This window comes from Sminthopsis crassicaudata, chromosome 4 (genome assembly GCF_048593235.1).
Source record: "Sminthopsis crassicaudata isolate SCR6 chromosome 4, ASM4859323v1, whole genome shotgun sequence".
Lineage (NCBI taxonomy): Eukaryota > Metazoa > Chordata > Mammalia > Dasyuromorphia > Dasyuridae > Sminthopsis > Sminthopsis crassicaudata.
The window spans coordinates 147,317,723-147,340,478 of NC_133620.1; the positions used below are offsets into that span (position 1 = coordinate 147,317,723).

The 22,756-nt window shown below is 33.8% G+C and overlaps 1 protein-coding gene across 1 annotated transcript in view; it reads right to left on the reverse strand.

Moving 5' to 3' along the window:
• Positions 1 to 22,756, reverse strand: part of ADGB (androglobin) — a 259,554-nt gene that overhangs the window by 78,953 nt on the left and 157,845 nt on the right. The window contains exons 19-22 of the mRNA XM_074264682.1: positions 22,353 to 22,520; positions 11,891 to 12,026; positions 10,190 to 10,327; positions 8,057 to 8,150 (exon numbers count right to left, since the gene is read on the reverse strand). Of these exons, the coding sequence (XP_074120783.1) occupies positions 8,057 to 8,150; positions 10,190 to 10,327; positions 11,891 to 12,026; positions 22,353 to 22,520 (536 nt within the window). The remainder of the gene's footprint in view (positions 1 to 8,056; positions 8,151 to 10,189; positions 10,328 to 11,890; positions 12,027 to 22,352; positions 22,521 to 22,756) is intronic.

Below are 22,756 nucleotides of genomic sequence, written 5' to 3' on the forward strand. Positions count from 1 at the left end.
CTGATGAAAACAGCCGAGCAGAATAGAAAATCTGACTTTCAAATACAATATTCAAGAAAAGCATAAAAAATGTAAATAGGAAAAAAAATCACAAGGGATTTAATAAGATTAAACATTACATTTCTACATGGGAAAATAATACTCTACTTCCTAAAAACGTTCTCATTATTAGGACAATTAAAAGTACATAAACAGAAAGCACATGTGTGAGTTGGTTATCTAAAAAATAAAGAGTAAAAAAGAAGAATGTACTGGAAAAAGAAGAAATTAGAAGTATAATGGTATAAATTATGTAATATAAAAGAGGAATGAAGCAGATTTTGCAGTGGAAGGGAAGATGTGGAAAGTTTAGTGGGGGTGGAACATGAGCCATATTTTCTTTGAAATTATTAGCTCAAACAGGAAATAACAAACACAGACAATTAAGTGTAGAATTCTATCTTATCATTCAGGAAAATAAAAGGGAAAAGGAATAAGAGAAAAATGGGGGGAATGGAAAGAACTAATAGAAGGGAGGGAAAAGTGAAAGAGCCAAATGTCAGAAGCAAAACACTTTTAAGAACAGACAGGCTGAAAGGAAGAAAAGTCAGATGCAAAAACACTTTTGAGAATAGAAAAGTAAGGGGGGAAAGATTGAAAGAAATATATAATTAGCCATTATTAATGTGAAAAAAAATTATAGCAAGTTTTTCTGATAAAGACCTCCTTTTTTAAGTGCATAGAAGTGACTTAGTCAAATTTATAAAAATAAGAGACATTTCTCAATTGATAAATGGTCAAAGGATATGAACAATAAATTGTCAAAGAAATAAAAATTATCTATAGTCATTTGAAAAAGTGCTCTAAATCTATTGATTAGATGAATGTAAATTAAGACAATTTTGAGTTACCATCCCATGCTTATTAGACTGGCTAATATAACAGAAAAGAAAAATGACAACTATTTTACCTCTTTAACTTTTTTCTTATTTGTTTTGAGGTTTTATTTATCTAATTCTGACAGTGTAAGGTTGATATCTCCCACTATTATAGCTTTGCTGTCTATTTTTTTCTTGCAGCTCTCAACTTCTCCTTTAGGAATTTAGATCCTATACCACTTAGTGCATATATATTTAGCATTGATATTGCTTCATTATCTATGCTATGCTTTAGCAAGACATGGTTTTCTTATCTCTTTTAATTACATCAATTTGCTACCCCTGCTTTTTTGACTTCACCTGAAGCATAATAAATTCTGCTCCAGTCTTTTACCTTTACTCTGTATATATCACCCTGCTTTAAGTGTGTTTCCTGTAAATAACATATTGTAGGATTCTGGCTTTTGATCCAGTCTGCTACCTGCCTTCACTTTATGGGAGAGTTCATCCCATTCACATTTGTGGTTAAAACTACTAATTCTGTATTTCCTGCCATCTTCTTATCCCCAGATTATACTTTTCTCTTTTCTTCCTTAGTCCCCTCCCAAGTATTAAACTTATGAACACCACTTGCTTCATGCAGCTCTCCCTCTTTAGAATCCTTCCCTTCTCCTTAGAGTCCCTCCCCTTTTCCTATATCTTTCCCTTTCTATTTCTGTATTCCATTTAATTTAGCCTATCCCTTTCCTTTTCCCTTTTCTTTTCCCACTTTTCAATGAGGTGAGAGGTTTCTCTGTAAACTAAATATGTCTAATATTTTCTCTTTGAGCCAAATCTGATGAGAATAAGATTCATACAATGTTCCTCCCCCTTCCTTAATTCCCTCAGATATGATAGATTTTCTTTGCCTCATCGTGAGATGTAATTTCCCTCTTTTTACCTCCACTTTTCTTTTTTTCTGATATATTATAAAAAATGAATTAAAAGAAGTGGAAAAGGAATTGTACCAGCAAAATCAAATTATACATGTGTTCTTTATGTAGCCCATAAAAGAAATATAGTTCTCAAGAGTTCTTTTTGCCTTTTTATGCTTCTCTTGAGTCCTACATTTGGAGGTCAAAATTTTTGTTTAGGTCTGTTTTTTTTTTTGTTTGTTTGTTTTGTTTTGTTTTTCCTTAGAAACAAATGGAATTCACCTGTTTCCTTGAATGTCCATCTTCTTCCCTGGAAGAAGATGTTCAATTTAGCTAGGTAGTTTATTCTTGGCTGCATTGCAAGTTCCTTTGCCTTTCAGAATATCAGATTCCTTTAATGTGGAAGCTGCTTGATCCTGAGTTATCCTTATTGTAGCTCCTTGGCATTTGAATTGTTTTTTTTTGGCTGCTTGTAATATTTTTCTCCTTAGTCTGATAGTTCTGAAATTTAGCCACAATATTCCTTGGAGTTTTTATTTTGGGGTCTCTTTCAGAAAGTGTTCAATGAATTCTTTCAATGCCTATTTTACCTTCTGATTCTATTACATATGGGCAGTTCTCTTTGATGATTTCCTGAAAAATGGTGTCTAGGCTCTTTTTTTCATCTATTTTCAGGGAGCCCAATAATCCTTAGATGATCTCTCCTAGATCTATTTTCCAGGTCTGTTGTTTTTCCAAGTAGATATTTAACTTTTTTTCTATTTTTTTTCATTTTTTTGGTTTTGCTTGACTGATTTCTTTATGTCTCATTGAATCATTCATTTCCATTTGTTCAATTCTGATTTTTAATGAGTTATTTTCTTCATTTTCTTTTTCTTTTTCTTTTTTTTTTTTTTTTTACTTCTTTTTGTAAATGTCCAATTGAGTTTTTAAATAAGTTGTTTTGTTATATGGAAGTTTTTTCCATTTCACAAATTTTTTTAAGGAGTTATTTTCTTTTTCCAATTTACAAATCCTGCTTTCCTGGGAGTTCTTTATCTTTTCCATTTCTCATTTCAGGGAGTTGTTTTCTTTTTCAAATCTTTCTTTTAATGAGTTATATGTCTTTTCCATACTATCTTGCAGTGCTTCCCCTTCCTTTCCCCATTTTTCTTTTAGCTCTCTTTTAAGATCCTTTCTAATTTCTTCTAGGAGAGCCTTGTGTGATAGGGACCAGTTTATATCCCCATTTGGGGTTTTGTCTGGAGACTGTCTGCTATTAATTTCCTCAGGGTTGGAAATCTGCTTTCTTTCTGTATAGAAGCTATCTATAGTTAGAGCTTGTTTTGCTTTTTTATTCATTTAAAAAAAAATCTTTTGGGTCTGCTTTTAAGGCAAGGAGGTTCCAAACTTCCTCTACAGAACAGGGATGGATAGTGGCTGCCCTGTGAACAGGCTGCAAACAGGGGCTGAGTTTTGGATAGTGACTGCCCTGTGGAAGAGCAGCCATCCTGCAGAGAGTGGCTACACGGTGATTGTGCTGAGTCACTCCCAATGCTTGGATATAAATGCAGATATATTTCTCAAGAGTTATATCCCTATGTGGGGATATAAACAGTTTAACCTTTAAATAATATATATTTTCCTCTTCATACACAGAACTCAAAAAAAAAAAAAAAAACATGATTAAAAGTCTCTTCATTGAAGATGCAAAGCTTACCCTGAAAGATGATACTGAATCTTGCTGGGTAGTTAATTCTTGGTTGAAACTCCATGTCATTTTCCTTCCAGGTATTCCAGGCCCTCTGATCCTCTACTGTAGATGTTATCAGATTCTGGGTAATCCTAACTGTTGCTCTTTGAAACCTGAATTGCTTTTGTCTGGCAGCTTGCAGTATTTTTCCTTGAAATTATAGTTCTGGAGTTTTGCAACAACATCCCTTGGGGTTTTCTTTCCTTTGGGGATCTCTTTCCAAAGGAGATTGATGTATTTTTAAATTACTTTCCCCCCCCCCCTCTTGCTATAGTACATCAGGGCAGTTTTCCTTGATTATTTCTTAAAGAATGCTATCTAGATTATTTTTTTTGGTCATAGTCTTCAGATAAATTAATAGTTTTTACATTGTCTCTCCTGGATCTATATATTTTTCCAATGAGGTATTTTACTTTTTCATCCATTTTTTTCATTCTTTTTAGTTTGATTGACTCTTGACTTTTCATAGAATCATTAGCTTCTATTTGCCCCATTCTAATTTTTGATATCTTTTCTATCCCTTGTGACTAAGTCCTTGAAAAATTATATGCAGTAGGTGTCACCTAACCCCTTACAACTCAGCTCCAATTATTCCATTGAGACTGCCTTCTCTAAAATTACCAGTGATTTTTTCACTTCCGAATCCAGTGCAGTTTGTCAGTCCTCTTTCTTCTTGAGTTTTCTACAACTTTTCATACTGTTGGGCATCCTCTCCTTGATACTTAACTCTGAGTCTTCAGGCCAGTACTTTTTCCTTGTTTTTTGTTATATGACATGGCAGTGAAGGAGTAGAAAGAGGAAGGAATACTATGAGAAATTTGGGTCTTACAAAAACAAAATAGCACTTTGTAAAATGTGTAGGCAAAGGATAGCAGAAAAGTATATTAGAAAATATATCTCAGATTTAAGAAATGAAGTCTTGATTTTTGGCATTTCCTAAAATAATTTTTGTCAATTTTAAATGATGTCCATAATGAGAGAGGCAAAATAGCTCCAAAACGGGCTTAATGATGGAATACTTGATCTCTTTTTTGAATGTTAAGCTCCCTGAGGGAAATGACTATCTTCCTTGTTTATATTTATGTCCCCAGTGTTTGACACAATACCTGAAATATAATTAATCTCTTAATAAAAAGCTTTTCATTCATTTATTGTCAGAGACATTCAACCAATCTGTAAAAAAACCAATTACATCTGGACTCACTATGTCTGCTGTCAAAGAGCCATAATAAATCAAAATGACACAGCAAGATAATAAGGAAAAATAAATGAATAAGTTTTTTTTAAAATCACTAAGAAAATTCACATCAACAGCAATAGGATTTTGAAAACATTAAGGGAATGCTTTTTAATAAAAGTTAAGGAGGGAACAACACCAGAAGAATAAAGGAAAACACCAAGAGTATGCATGCAGAAAACAGTTATCCAGAGAAAATTAGTAACTACAGCTCTATATGCCTATTTTTCACTTTTAGAATGCTTTTCATGAAAATGATCTACATATGGTACATGATTTATGAGGGCTTCCTTGATGAAAATATAAGCAAAAATCAGACATTCATAAATAACACTTGATAGATGACATCTTTAAAGACATATAAGTGAGCGAAATATTAGGAGAATAGACACTTTTTTGTAGTGGTGCTTTTTTGTTTTGTTTTTGCTGATCATAAAAAAGTATTTGACTCAGTAGAGCAAAACAGTACTAAAAGTATTAGGACACAAGTATTACTCAATGATACAGTTAAGGATGACCTCTTAATGATTAAAATACCCAGAGATTCTCTCACCTTTCTCTATGATTCCTTCTTCCTTTCTGCTTGTCTATTCTCTCTTAATATGTGCTTTATATGTTACCCCCTTCTCAGTTTCTTTCTCAAAGCCTCTCACTTTCTCCTTCCATTCCTCCCCCAAACCAAATTTTTTTCATCCATTTCCTTTTTTCAAATAGTTATTATACAAAACTTAGGTAAAATTCTTCATAGGAGGGAAGAAACTTTTTATTCCTTTAAAGAAAAAAAAATCAATACTAAATACTAAAAAAAAACAAAACAAAACAACTTACTTCCTGTTTATCTTAGAATACTATATTTTAATTTAGATTTGCATTTACATATATTATCTCACAGAAGATAATTTTATTTTCAAATGTTTCTCCTTTACTTTTTTGTTACCTTAGAATACCATATGATATTTCACATTTGTGTACATATATTATTTCACTTATAGAAGATAATTTCATTTTTAAGCTCTCTGTGAATCCGTATCTTGAAGAGCAAGAAGTTTCCTTATTCCTATAACAGGGAATGATGAAATAATGTAGAATGTAATTGGAAGAATTATAGAATAGATACATGGCATATATGAGAAATAGACTGAAGGCAGAAAAATTGTTGAGAAGCTAGTATAGGTAAAGAACTGGGAAACTGCAGAGAACTTTGGGTACATTGTAAATGAAGAATTAATAGGCTAGCTGTGTGACCCTGAGCAAGTTACTTTTTTTTTTTTTTTTTTTTTTTTTTTTTAGGCTGGGGTTAAGTGACTTGCCCAGGGTTACACAGCTAGGAAGTGTTAAGTATCTGAGACCAGATTTGAACTGGGGTCCTCCTGAATTCAAGGCTGGTCCTCTAACCACTGCACCACCTAGCTGCCCCCATGAGCAAGTTACTTAATCCCAATTGCCTCAGGAAAAAAAAAATAGGCTACTTCATATAATCCATTAAGATTTATAAAATGCTTTCTTTTCAACAACCCTGAGAGATACTTAATTTTTTAAGATTTTTTAAAGATTAAAAAATAGCTTCAGAGAAATTAAGCATCTGGCTCATGATTACAAAAATAATAAATATAAAACCAGGATTTTCACTAGTATGGGAATAAAACAGTCAAAAGAGGGGAAAAAATGAACAGCTAAAGGAGGCTATAAATCTACTTGGAAGGAATGGAGAAAGTAGCTTGGGAAATCTTAGGTTTTTTTTTTTTTAATATGACTATATAAGATCTTAAGAAGGAAAGACAGAGTTCTGATTTATGAGGTATAAAGGAGCTGATTAAAGTGATAGGATATGAGACCAACTTGAAGTAGTAACAGATCAAATGAATCTTTCATCTAAGGAAGAAATTGGTTGGAAGTGTGTGGTTGATTGTTAGGTTCCTTATTAGGTGCTAAGTCGGTACTTAACAATTCTCTAGCTCAGAGTTCACATCTTTAGTTCAAACCTTTAAAGGAGTTTACACCTTTAAAAGAAGTTTGCTCACTGGTTGTAAGGAGTTCCCACAAACCCATTCTCTGGGAGGATATAAGGAGCAGGATTCGGGAAAGAGGGGTCATTCAAGATTCTACAATGGTGCTAGCTGGGAACACTTGGACAAGAGCAGATTCACAAATCTAAAGGAAAAGCCTGCTCATGGACTTCTGGGAGATTCATAACTAGGATTGACTTCTGGGAAACCCACAATCCCATTCATACTCTTGGAGGCAGAGTCTGATTCATTCCCAAGTCTACCTTCTTGCTGGCTGGAGACTTTGGATTCAGAGGGAGCTAGAGACTGAAGCTGGCTGGAGATATTCTGACAGAAAAAAGATTCAAGACTTAGAAGGACACAATGTAGGATCCGGACTTTAACTCCTGGCTGCATTTTGGTACTGGTACTGGAACTAAAACTAAGACTGCCTCCCCAGAAGCTTCCCAAGAGATCTCCTCCCAGAGAATGATTGCATTCTAGAGACAACAGGACATTACAGCTGATCAAAGGAAAGAAGGGTGAAGAAGAAAGGGTTGTAGTAGTAGCACTGATGTACAGAGAAAAGAGCATTACCTACCTTTGTTTTAAAAAACTGGAAGAGGTTTGTAGAGATGATGTAGTCCATATCTTTTATTTTACAGACAGGGAAACAGAGAATTGGAGAAGTAAAGGAGCTTGATTGAGTTTCACAGAGGTCCTCTAACTTGGAGTACAATTTTTGTTAAGTAAAATGGGGAAGATTTTGCTTCAAATTCTGCCTCTCACACTTGGTAGCTGTGTGATTTGTTATCATTATATAGCCTGAGTCTCAATTTCCTCATCTGTAAAATAAAGGGATTGGACTGAAGGATCCCTCCAAGTTTTAAATGAATAATTTTGTCATACTATAAATTCTACAGAGGAAAGAATAAAAGATGCTTCATTTTCACTTCAAGGCTTGGAGAAAAGTTGAAATAGTCCGTTATAGCTATAGTATTTTGTCAAACTGGCCAATTAAATTAGGTGCTCTGTTTAACGATGGTTTTAAAGTGTCTACTACACTAATATTTGGAAATAAGTAAAAATGAAATATACAGAAATTACGTTTCTAAGTAAATAATGTTCATTGTAATAGCAATGTATGAATAAAGGACATTGCAATACTCAACAAAATGCAGCAGAGGCTAAAGATATTACTCTTAAAATTGACACCATACTAGTGTCTAGGAACTTTGTCAAATAATTTAGATAAATATTTCAATGATTCAGTAATTATAGCAAGATACTGTTGTTAATACAATATGAAAATGGTTTATGTTGCGTGTTACCTTAAGAGAGAGATTGAATAATGTTCTAAATTGACATCCAGCAGACTCCAAAGTTTTTGCAGAGTGTCTGCAACAGCAATATTTTCCTTTGTGTCTGAAAATAACAAAATAAATTAAAGAATTTTAAGATCTACAAGAAGTTTAGAGGATCATATCATCCAATTTCTTATTTTAAAGTTGAGAAAATTGGATTAAAAAGAAGTTGCCACTTGTACAATTTGTTACAATTTGTTAGTGATATTACCAGTACTAGTACCAAGTCACCTAACTCCCAGGACAATATAGTATTTAACTGCACTCTCTTCCATCTTTATTTCATTACTCATAAAATACCATCTGAATCTATTAAAATATTGAAATCAAAATTTACATGTAAAGACTTTCTATTCACTAGAGATATAGAATGGATTATCACATCTAAGAAATCAGTACATCCAATTTAGCATCTAAAGGATACTGTAACTACAAAATTTAGAAGCAACCTAAATATCCAATAGGGACATGGTAACATAAATTTTGGCCTATTCATGTAATAAAGTGCACAGAATGTAGTTAAGCTCAAAGCATCCATTCACCAGGCATTTCATAAACACCTACTATAAATTTACTATAAATAATATGTAGGTACTGAAGATATAATGGACCTTACATAGGGGTGGGAATTGGAGAGAGGGAGTATATACACAGATAAATACAAATAATTGGGAAGGATACTAACAATTGAGATGATGAGGAAAAAGCAGAGTATAAACAATTGAACTGTTTTGAGGAGATCTAGGAATTCTAAAAGGCACAGATGAGAAGGCAGAGTATTTTAGGTAGAGATTAGTGTTATAATGTTGTTTATGAAGAATAGAAATTTAAAAAGTTTGGTTAGAATGTAGACTATTTGCAGGGAATAATATGCAATTAGTATGAAAAGATAGAATTTAGTCAGATTTTTGAAGAGCTTTAAATGACAAATAGGATAACTGATATATTATCCTAGAGCTACTCAATTTTCTTCTTCTTCAGGAATTTCACATATATATGTATATAATATATATATATATATATATATATATATACACACATACACACACACACACATATATATATGTATATATATATACATATATATATATATATATAGTATAAATTTCTACTTGAGAAATATCAGTAGGCAGCTGTATGGAAAATAGATCATTTTTAAACTGTTGTGATATTCTAAATAAAAGGTAATAAAGTCCTGAACTTTGGCAATTGCAATGTGAGTGGAGAGAAAGAGACAGATGTGATACATGTTGTAGAAGTTAAATTTTTAAAATGTGACAAATATTGGAAAAGGGAGGTGATTCAAACTGAAAAGTTGAGAATGATTTTGAGGTTGCAAATCTGGGTACTTGGAAAGATGGTGGAGTACTCACCAGAAACAGAGAAGGAGGGACTAGAAGTGGGGAGTAGGAGGGAAGAAATAATTCTGCTTTAAATTTATTAAGTTTAAGATGAGTTCTATTTTTCAAATGCAGAAAAATAATGTTGTGAAGTTTTTCCAGGTAACTTTCTACTCTTCATCAGCAGCTCTGCTTGGTTTCTACTCTATGGAACATCATGATTACCACTGGGATAATCTGATCACATGCTGAATTGGTTCAGATTTTTATACAAAATTTATACATTTTTTATCAGTTTTTGATACCTTTTCAATTCCCTCAGATGCTTCTTTCCACTGATTGGAGAATTAGAGAGCAGAGCAACAAACCTTCCATTCTTTATCAGTAGCACTGCTTGGTTTTAAGAGGTTAGCACAGTGCCTCTCATATAAGATAGATATTTAATTATTATTTATTGACTTGTACTCAATTGAAGTGAAGTAATTTAAGGTACATATAATATATATATATATATATATATATATATATATATATATATATATATATATATATATATATACAGGTTAATTACAACCATATGCATGTAAAAGTGAATAAAGAATCCTGATAGAGTCTTTGATATTCTAAAAAAATGACACTTCTTGAGTTGAACTTGTCTGTATTCAAAAGGAAATAGTCATAAAATAAGTTAATTGTTTATCTTGATGTTTCATATTGTTTACACTAAGTCATTAACAAAGTATTAAGTTCAAAAGTATACCTGGTTGTCTAGCCTTCATGACAAGCCTAACATAAGTTCCTCTCCAACAAGCTTGCAGTTTAACTACTGCCACTATATCTTCAGAAGAGTAATTTCTGTCTTGCAACACAGCAGGATATTTCATATCTATCCATTCAGCTGGAGGAGAAAATAATTTAATTTATTTTAAAAATTAAGTTTATTCTTAACTTTCTTGTAAAAATTTTCAACATGTACCTTTAGTCTATCATAGCACTATGATTTTCCAAAAAGTTTTAATTATTTGGGAATTTAAATTATCACCCCTACAAATCTTATCTTTACATTCCAAGGAATAATGGAAATTACATAATATCTTTCCCAGGACTATCTATGAACAATGATCCCTTAACACACACACACACACACACACACACACACACACACAGAATCACCCATACATATAAAGTGGACATTCTTCCTACCATGCTAACAAGACACCTTCACAATACATATACATATATACACATATATAAATATATACACACACATTTATAAAGATATAAATATGCTAACAAGGAACCTTCTTTTATATAAATATATAATATATTTGTAAATGTAAAATGTAACTGATACACAGAGATAGAGATATGTTTATATCTCTATAACTATCTGTCTATACACATATATACATACATACATACACACGTACACACACACACACACACACACACACACACACACACACACACACATATATATATATATATATATACATATATAAAAGAAGCTATCACATTCACATAGCAGGAGAATGTCTACCTTATATATATGTTACATATAACTAGCAATTCTTATCTTCTTCCTTACTGAGTTAAGAAGGAATGACTGGGAAAAAGAAAAAAAATACAAAAAATACTGCCTATATTGAAGGTTATTTTCTACTCTGTGGTGTTTATCTTTACTGCAATTTCTTCTAAAATACAATTTTCCTTACCACATAAAGTCAATAGTTGGCTAGCATAAACAAGCTTGAAGAAATTATTTCTTTTGTGACGAAAAAGCTAGGGCATTACAATCTAGGCCCTAGGCTTGAAATACAATTGAAAGGATGAACAAACATTATATACAGAAGTAACCCATTTGGTAGGGTGATGTAGGGACCTTCCTAACACTCTTCAATTGTATTTCCTATTCTATTTATTTCCTATTTATCAACATACAAAACCTTGAATTCAAACGCTACAGAATCAAATAAATGTAGAGCTAAATAAAAACCACCAGAGAGATGATTTTATCTAGGGATTTGTATGGAGTCCATGAATACACAAACAGTCCATGGATTGTTTCCATGAAATCAATAGATTTCAAGGGATCTGAAAATTTAGATAGAAACAAATCTGTATTTTTTTTAACTTCTATTTGAAATTTGGCATTTTCTTTAATTGTTTAAAAACATTCTTTTAGTAAAGGGTCCATAGACTTTCAAAAGAAAGGGGCTATGACTCAAAAAAAAATTAATAATCTTTGCTCTGCTCCAACACCATCATTTTATATGTAAATCACTTGAGGCCAAAAGAAGTAAAAAGATTTGCCCAAAGTTACCTAATTCAAGAGTTGGGACCCATTTCCTAAGTCCTACTCCAAGGTCCTTTTCTGTTATGTCTCAATCAACTACTTTAGTTATTACGACTACTTTAGTATATTAAAGAAATAAAGTTAGTAACTAAAAATAATTAATACCTAAAGAAGCTTCTTCAGGAAAGGTTTCAAATGGGCTGAAGTCCAAAGTAAGAGCTCGGAATGCAAATTTGAAGTTGGGTGGAATCCTAGGTCCAAAAACTTTTTTGAACAAGCGCCATAAAGAAATATGGAAAACCTGCAATTAGATTAAAAAAATATATATTTAGAATTATTTTCCTATCAGGATATCTAATTTAAAAAAACAAATCTGTAACTATGATGAGAGAGTGTTTCTATTAGTACAGATTAACTTCTTTGTAATTTTTAAGCTTAGAGAGTCCTAAGGAAATTGCAAGGTTAGTTTACTTGTCTAGTCTGGATGTTGCCGGCGTAACCCCTTTAAGATTCCTTGTCTGATCTACCTTTGGGACAAGATATTCCTAGGGGAAAAGATCCGAATCTCAGCCAGTTGGAGCTGTACCCAGGCCCCAGTTGGTTTGGGTTTTCAGCCCCCTTTGAAACAAGATCTGGTCAAACTAATTTGGGCTTGTACCCAGCCCCCTGACCGGATCTGAGCTGGCTTGGATAAAGCCCGCCAAAAATCTGGCCTTCAAAGAATTAACCTGAGCTCCGCCCATTGCTTCTTCAAGCAGATAAAAAAGAGCAAAGCTAGAATCATCTTTGGTCAGAGATTTGAAAGATGCCAGCTAAGATGCTTGCATCAGAGATTCTCTATCCCCGCCGCTTTTGGCGTGTATCTTCCTTTATCTAACCAGACCTTAACCTTGCTTCCAAACCTAGCAATAAACATCTTTTTACCCATCTAGGTTTTTGGCCTGTAAATTCATTTACAGGGGACTCTCGCCACCACTAGACTTGATTTAACTTTGTATCCTTGCGCCGAATCCTAAGGGGGTTGCAGGGGAGCTCCATGTGACTCTCTGTACCCCAAATCCTGCCACTAGACCTCACTTAATCCTATTGAGGTATATACCTCATTATTAGGTATTTGCCTCATAATTTGGTTCAAGTTACCTCATCATTTTGAGGTTCCCTATTACCTCATTATGGAGTCAGTATGTGTCAGAGATGGAACTTGACCCCAGTTTTCCTAACTCTGAGACAAGTGCTCTATTGTCATGCACAATGCAACAGATACATAAGTGCTTAGTATATGCAAGGTAGTGGTGGATCTTGGATAAGAAACCTTTCAGTCTTTTCATTGTCATCATCATTCTTGTCATTGTTATTTTTGTCAAAATTATAATGCTATCAAAAGAAATATAGAAATTGGCAGGAATAAGTGTGTGTATGTGTGTGTGTGTATGTGTGATGAAGATGGTGAGGTCAGTTTTAGACATGGTATAATTGAGGTAGGCCAGAATTGGAAAGTGTCCAACAGGCTTTTCAAAATAGAAGGCTCCTTTTTAATAATGACAAGGAACTGGAAATTGAGTGGATGTCCATCAATTGGGGAAATGGTTGAATAAGTTATGATATATGAATTTATTAGAATATTATTGTTCGGTAAGAAACTATCAGCAGGCAGATTTCAGAAAGGCCTGGAAAGACATATAAACTGATGCTAAGTGAAGTAAATAGAATCAAGAGAGCATTATACACAGCAACAAGATTATGTAATAATCAACTGTTACGGACTTGACTCTTTTCAATAATGGGTTGATTCAGGCTAATTCTAATAAACTTGTGATAAAGAGAATCAATTGCATCCAAATAGAGAACTATGGGGGACTAAATGTGAATCACAACATAGTATTTTCACTTTTGCTGTTATTTGCTTGTTTGCTTTTTTTCTTTCTCATTTTTCCCCTTTTCAAATGAATTTTCTTCTGCAGCATGATGAATGTGGAAATATGTTTAGAAAAATAAAATAAAAGGCTAGAGATGAGAAAAAAGAACAAGGCTGAATTTAGATCATTTAAGAGTAATTTGCATAGAAGTCATAATCAAAGTCATTCACAGAAATAGACAAAGTTGTCAAAATTAAGATGGCAAAGACAGAAGAGTCTGGATTCAAGATCAAAGCATTGAGGGATAGGATATCCACAATGAAAGAATAGAAGAAAAAGGAATATAAATTAAGAGAACATAAACAGACTGGTAGGAAGAGAAGAAAGAGAGAACATTGTATCATTAACACTGAAGAAAGTATTTTAAGATTAAGAAAGTGGTTTAAAGAATTTAATTCTATTAAAAAAAAAAAAAAAACAAGGACAGAGAAGAATGAGAAAAAAGTAATTGGATTTAGCGATTAAGAGATTTTGGTGCCTTTGGAGAAAGTTTTGATTTATCTAAAACATATTACACAATAATAAAAATTCATAGATAAATCAATAAACACATGAAACCATGGAATCTGTTTCCCAAATCTTAAACATATTATGTTTGTTCTCAATCTTAAGATTTAATTTTGATTGTTTCAGATATTTGCAATGTTCTTCTCTTTCATCCACAAATTCAGATCCTGGACATTTTTTAAAGCCCAGTTCAACTCTTACCTTGAGAAAGTCCTGACCTAAAATCCATTTCCTACATGTTTCTTCCTTCTCTGAACCATACCAAATTATCTGTAACATTCACTTTGGAAGGTAATCAATTATTGTCTGGTATATTAATTAAATTTCTTTTGCAAATACCTTGTCTCATTTAATTTTGAACTCAAAGACTAAAAGTGTTTTTCTTCTACTTGGCATTCCTATCAGTATCAAACTCAATTATAAATTATAAATAAAAATTTATTCTTTCAACTTCAATAAAATAATATAACATCATACCTTTAAATGTGTTTTTAATATCACAACTTCAGAAAATTTATTAATATTATATATTCACTATATGTATATATGTAATAATTAATTAATCTTTTTTTTTTGTTTGTTTTCAAGCCTTGAACATGGATCTATCTTTGTATATTTACCCCTACCATCAGAATGTTTTACACATAGCAAGAACTCAACAGAGATTTGTTAAATGAATGATTTAGTAAATCAGATTTAGATTTATGGAATATGGCTTAAAATTTAAGAATGAAGGGGAAGCTAGGTGGTATAGTAGATAGAGTACAAGCCCTTAAATCAGGAGGATCTGAATTCAAATCTGGTCTCTGACATGTAACAGTTCCTAACTGTATGATCCTGGGTAAGTCTCTTAACCCCAATTGCCTCAGGGAAAAATTTTTAAGAATGATAAACCATTAATTAGCCAGGGATAGAATATAACTAATAAGAGCTGGTAAGACTGCATTTACAAGGAATCTTATAAAGTTAAATCTAACTAAAAAATATTTTAAGCTGAACAGAAAAGGGAAAAAAATGCCTCCAAAATAACTAATCTACATGCAATAGAGTTGTTGCTGTTGATGATGTTGTTCATTTATTTCAGTTATATCCCACTCTTTATGATTCCATTTAGAGTTTTCTTGGCAAAATGGAGTAGTTTGCCATTTCCTTCTCCTGTTCATTTTATAGATGAAAGAACTGAGGCAAAGAGGATTAAGTGACTTATCCAAGGTCACAGAAATAATACATCTCTAAGGCCAGATTTGTACTCAAGAAAATGAATATTCCTGACTTCAGTTCTGGCATTCTATCCACCATACCACCTGACTGCCTGTAGGATAGAATACTAAGAAATAATTACAATAATTACAATTTATATAACAGTTAAGGTATACTGTCTCTCTAGGAAATGAAAGAAGTATATGTCATTATCTTTAATCTCGTCAGAGAAGTATCACAGAACGGGAGAATAACTTCCCTAAAAGGGAAAAAAGTAAATTATTGACTAGTGAGTTTGACTTTCATTCCTTACAAAATTTCACAACAAAATTTCAGAATCATAATTTATAAAAATGATGGCTAATGAATACTGAAAAAAAGAAACAATAATAAAAAATATTGGTAAGCATCGCTTGATAAAGTACAGATCATGTTTGAATAATTTCAAATTTTCCTTTTATGAATATTGCTAACTTAGTAATAGATAAGTCTCTCATGCTAGTCTTATTGAAAAGACAGAGAGATGTAGGCTATAATTAGATGAATTCAGAAATAGTTGTGCATAAAGGGCTGAATCTCTGAACAGATGAACTTAGATAACCAAGCACTTAAAGCTAATTACCAATTGGACAATACTCTATTAGCATATGCTTGGAGGATGACCCTGCCTAATTTCCTGTGATGGCTAGTTCTGTGGGTGTATACAGTGAATGAAACAAGGCATCAGAGGGTGGAGTAGGATAAGCGGGATCATTCTTTGGTGGTGGAAAGAGAGAAAGGAAGTGTAGAGATTCCTCTATCTATTCCCCTGAAAGCAACCCCAAAAGACCAAGAATAAAGACTTTGCTGATCCTGACTTCGGCTGATTGTAAGGTATCCAGGGTACCAACATAGTCATTACATTTGGCGCCCAAGGTGCGGGCCAAGGACCCTACTTTCACTGAAGAAGTCCCCTGGTGACCAGGAAATTAGGTGAGTATTTTAATAGACAAATAAGGAACTTACTTTGTTAAGGGGTAAACTAGTAACCTTTTCCAGCTTAAATGGGGCAGATGTTAGGAAAAGATTCTCCCCTGTCCCCACCCCCGCCCCAAAAAGGTGCTATATAAAGCATGCTTAAGTTAATTGAGGGGCAAGATTTAATTATAACTTGGGAACAGATTGCTAGATTCTTGGGTACATTAGGACACACATCCCCTTGGTTGTTAGAGGAAGAAGAAATAGGGCCAGATAATTGGAAACCAGTAGGAGATCAATTGAGTGAATATTACAACAATAAAGGTCCTCATTCAATTTCCAAGGAAACATATATACAACATAATACAATTGGCCTTAAAGAATCCTGCAAGTTATAGGAAAAAGGAAAAGTTTTAGAAATAGCCAGATGAGGAAATGTGAGGAAAAAGAGGAAGACAAAGAACAATTTAATGACCATATTGTCATAGGACATGGGGATTTAAATGAGGTTCAAGGGCATGGTGATTCTCACTCTCATGAGGCAGCTTCAATCCCACCTAGGGAGCAGATTACTGATATGCCCCCATCAACTCCGCCTTCCAGGATGGAGGGAGGAGGAATAGTGGGAGGGACAGTGATACCACCAGCACCTCCCCCCAAGCAATCACCCCCTTCTATGACTAGATTGCAAAAGGCAGTATTTAAAGCCACAGAGGAAGGGAAGGTTATAGGTGATTTGAAACTGCAAATATATCCTGTGATTCAACAGTTTAACTCTTCAGGTCAAGAAAGTAGAAAATACACTTCTTTTGATATAGACGTCCTCAAAGACCTGAAAAAGGCTTGCACTCTTTATGGAGCTACATAAGCTTATGTTAAGATTTTATTACAGAATTTGGCTTATGGAGTCTTAACCCCTAGGGACTGGAAATCTATAGCAAAGACATGCTAAGAACCTGGACAAAACTTGTTGTGGCTTTCTGAATATAGTGAGCTCTGTAGGATACAAGCCTAATACAATAATCAAAATGGAGTTAATACTTCAGTCACCTGTGACCAACTAACAGGTGTAGGTTCTTATGCAGAAGCTTCAGTACAGATTAATTACTCCATAGCAGCATTTGAGCAAATTGCTGCTGTTGCTGCTATCAAAGCATGGGCTTCTCTCCTCAATAAAAATGACAAGGGTGAGACCTACACAAAAATTGTACAAATATCAAATGAACCGTTTGCTGATTTTGTGGGACGTTTGCAGACAGCTGTCATATGGACTAATGGTGAAAATGCACTAACAGACATTTTGATAAGGCAACTTGCTAAAGAAAATGCTAATGAGTTTTGCAGAAGAATTATACTAGGATTACACAAGGATGCTCCTTTAGAGGAGATCATAAGATGCTGTGGCACAGTAGGCACAAATGCCTTTTAAAGCCAGGCTATGATGCAGACTTCCCTAGATCCCAACATGAGAAGACAGAGTCTCTTTTGGCAAGGGACTTCTAGAGAGACTTGTCAATGCTTTCAATGTGGTAAAGTAGGCCATCTGAAAGCTTAACGTTGGCATAGAGACAGAGTGAGAAAACAGGGTGGGAAAACAAGACCCAATACCCCATGTCCAAAATGCAACAGAGGACTCCATTGGGCATCAGAGCGTAGACTGATTCAGGGAAACAGGTTGCAAGGCAAAAAATACTTGGGGCATGATGGCAGCCGATGCTACACCCAGAGAGTGCCTAGAAGTCTAGTACCCAGACATGACCAATCAGCCAGGAAGCCATCTGATGGGAGAAAGGGATTACAATTGGGGAGAATAGAGTTGTATGCAGCTGGGACAAATGAGATATCCCCTGGAGAGATGAAATTTGTTCCTCTCCAGCCTATGGATCCCTTGCCTCCAGGAACAGTAGGCTTGACCATTTCACCTCTTGAAGGTACTTACAAAACAGTGTCCATCCATACATTGATGTGGGAAATTGGGGAATGTATAAATAATATTCCAGTCACTAATAAAGGTAGACAATGTGTGACTTATCAACTAGGAGAAGTAGTAGCATCAGGTTTATTGATACAGACTCCTAATAAGCAACCTAGTGATAGTCACCTACATTCTGGCTCCAAGCAGCAAAATCCAGGAATATACTGGACAGAAGGTGTGACAGCTGACCGACCTATGCTCACTATCTATATAAATAGCATACCATTAGAAGGACCGGTAGAGACTGATACAGATTGCACAGTCATTAGAGGTGCAACTGGCCCAGTCACTGGCTAAAGATTAAGGCAGACAACTATATGTCTGGTGTAGGAGAATCAATAGCAGCTGAAGTTAGTGCGACCCCTTTGAGATAGAGTTTTGAATGTGAAGTTTTTATTCCTTTTATAGTTGAAAAAACCCCATTAATCTGTGGGGAAGAAACATTTTATAACAGGATTAAAAATGAGTACTTCAGTTTTTTAGGCAGGGCTGCTGTTGAAGGCCTGTCAACACTTTCACCTGTTCCTATCCAGTGGAAAGTTGATACACCAGTGTGGATAGAACAGTGGGCCTTAGGTAGCGATAAAATTCAGGCCTTATTACAAATAGTATAGGAGCAACTTGACCAAGGACACTTACAATCTTCTCTAAGTCCTTGGAATTCTCCAGTATTTGTTGTTAGAAAGAAATCTGGAAAATGGAGGATGTTGACTGATTTAAGAAAGATAAATGAACAGATGGAAACTATGGGAACACTTCAACCTGTACTTCCATCTTCTACTCAATTGCCTAGAGAATGGTCTCTTTGGGTTATAGACATAAGGACTGTTTCTATTCTATCCCTCTAGATAAGGAAGATATGAAAAGATTTGCCTTTTCAGTGCCCAGCATTAACTTTGCTGAGCCTTATAAAAGATATGAATGGACAGTTTTGTCACAGGGAATGAAAAACAGCCCTACTATGTGTCAAATGTATGTTGCTGCTGCTCTTACTCCAATAAGAAAAGCATTTCTAAAAGTAATGTTATCACACTGCATGGATGATATATTGGGATGTGCACCTGAGGAACAAATGTTAGAAGCATGTCCACAAAAAATCACAGAAACACTAAGGAATTATAAATTGCACATAGCTCCAGAAATAATTCAAAGACATGCCCCTTTTCAATATTTAGGATATGAAATATACCCTAAGGTGCTTATAGTACAAAAACTCTCCCTAAGAACAAAGAAGGTAAAAATCTTAAATGACTTCCAGAAATTGATAGGAGAGATCTAATGGATGCGTCTAGTGTTAGGTTGACTACCTATCAATCGCAACCATTATATGACATTTTAAGAGGAGACAGTGCTTTAAACTCATCATGACAGCTTACAAAAGAAGCTCAAGAGGCTTTGAGACAAGTTGAACTGACTTTATCCAATGTGGTTGAAAGAGTCTCTCAAAAACCCTTGGAAATATCAGTTTTTGCTACACAAGAGGTACCCACAGCAGTCCTTCATCAAGGAGACAGTGTGTGATAGAGTGGGTGAACCTCCCAGCACAACCAAAACAAAGCCTTACTCCTTACCCAGTGCTAGTGGCTAGAATTTTATTAAAGGCCATTAAGCGAGCAGTACAATTATCTGGGATAAGACCTGCCAAAATATATGCCTTTTATACTAATGCACAAGTTAATGTGTGCTGTGAAACCATCCCAGAGTGGCAAATTTTATTAGCCATTGCTCCAAATTTTACATATGAGTCTCCATTAAAGATAACCAGACTATTACATAATTTGGTGATGATTCTTGAATAAAAGGTTTCTAAAATTCCTCTTAAAGGACCAACTATCTTTACAAATGCATCCAAACATAATTGTGCTGTATACTCTCGTGATTTAACTATAAACAGAGTAGTAAAATCTCCTTTTCAATCCACTCAGCAGAATGAATTGTATGCAGTCATTCTAGCTTGCTCTTATTATCCAGGAGATATAAATATAATATCTGACTCAGCCTATTCGGTAGGTGTGGTACAAAGAATTTCCACAAACCACATAAAATTTGTAGCCTCTAATATATATCAGCTCTTTTAGGAACTTCAAGAGCAAGTGAGAAAACATCCAGGTAAGATTTATATCTTGCATGTCTACTCTCATAGTGGACTTCCAGGTCCTTTTTTTTTTTTTAAATAATCAAAATTTTCTATTTTGTGATCAGTAATGATCTCTAATTCTTCTTTGGTCATAAATTACTTCCTCTTCCACAGGTCTGAGAGGTAAACTATACTATGTTCTTCTAATTTATTTATAATCTCATTCTTTTTTTTTTCTTTCTTATTTTTATTAATTTTATAATTATAACATTTTTTGACAGTACATATGCATGGGTAATTTTTCACAACACTATCCCTTGCACTCACTTCTCTTCCGAATTTTTCCCTCCTTTCCTCCACCCCCTCCCCTAGATGGCAGGCATTCCCATACATGTAAAATATGTTATAGTATATCTTAGATACTATGTACATATACATATACATATACATATACATATACATATACATATACATATACATATACATATACATATACATATATATATATGCAGAAACGAATTTTTTTGTTGCACAGGAAGAATTGGATTCAGAAAATAAAAGTAACCTGGAAGAAAAACAAAAATGCAAACAGTTTACACTCATTTCCCAGTGTTCCTTCTCTGGCTGTAGCTGATTCTGTCTATCATTGATCAATTGGATCTGAATTAGATCTTCTCTTTGTTGAAGATATCCTTCCATCAGAATGCATCCTCATACAGTATTGCTGTTGAAGTGTATAATGATCTCCTGGTCCTGCTCATTTCACTCAGCATCAGTTCATGTAAGTCTCTCCAAGCCTCTCTGTATTTATCCTGCTGGTCATTTTTTTTACAGAACAATAATATTCCATAACATTCATATACCATAATATACCAAACTATTCCCCAATTGATGGCCATCCATTCATTTTCCAATTTCTAGCCACAAACATTTTGGCACATACAGGTCCCTTAACCTTAATATTTCCTTGGTATATAAGCCCAGTAGTAGCACTGCTGAATCAAAGGGTATGCACAGTTTGATAACTTTTGGGGCATAATTCCAGATTGCTCTCCAGAATAGTTGGATTCTTTCGCAACTCCACCAACAATGCATAAATATACCAGTTTTCCCACATCCCCCTCCAACATTCATCATTATTTTTTCCTGTCATCTTAGCCAATCTGACAGGTGTGTAGTGGTATCTCAGAGTTGTCTTAATTTGCATTTCTCTAATCAATAGTGATTTGGAACACTCTTTCACATGAGTGGAAATAGTTTTAATTTCATCATCTGACTCTCCCCACAGTCAGTGCATGCTCGATGAGGTGTAGTGATATAACAAACAATATAAATCAACATGTTCTTGTAAAAGCTTTCCAATAATAATAAACTCTGCCTACTTCAGTTTTTTCGTCTTTAAAATTGAGATGATAACTACCTTTCAAGGTTGTTATAAGAATGAAATATGATAATAATTATAAAGCATTTAGTACAGTGGCTGGTACACAGTAAACATCATATAAAAGTACTATTGTTATTATTATTATTAAATGAGATTTAATAATATAGTACAAATTGTCTTATTCGTGTTAAAAAAAAATCTACTTCACAAATAAAGGATGGTTAGATGAAGAACCAAAAAGAAGTTCTATGTGCACAGAGGATAAAATGGAAAACAAAAAAGCTCATGTAAACTTAGGTTTCATTGAGAATCACAAGATCTGGGGAAAGGAAGATCAGAATCCTTCTATACTCATCCTTGGTCAGGCTATATTTTTCAAAGATAATGTTTGATTTCTAATTTTCACATTTTAAGAAGGTCATTCATAAGTTGGAGAGTTTCCAGTACATAAAAAATAGAACAGAGGTTAAGTGATATGCCCAGCTAGTAGATGATCCCTTTCATAGCATACCAATAATTTAATAATAAGAAAAAAATTCAAAGTGCAACATAACCAAAATCCAATATCAATTTGATATCTTTTCAGAAACAAAATACATGTACTCATTTACCTTGAAATGTTGTTCTGTTATCTCCTTATTATTAATGTTTGCAGGATAGTGAATCATCTGTAACTTTTTTAAAGCAATAGCAAGTTTTTCCTTATCTCTGAAATTATTCATAACAGATCCAGTAACTTTTAAGATTGTTACAGCATGTTCTACAAATCGTAGGCTTTCCTGTGGAGATATAAGACAGACAGCTATTTATTAACACCAGAATTTACTAAAGTCTTATATGTAATACAGCCACTTTATTTCTACTACTGTATTTTTTAAACTGAACATGGAATTTCATTCAGATTTTGATAAATTTCATCTTAATCTTAAAGAACTGTTTAAGAAATAAAATGTGACTTAGCCAGGGTCATAGGGTCAATATGTATCAGAGTGAAGGGTTATCCTGAGTTCTTTCT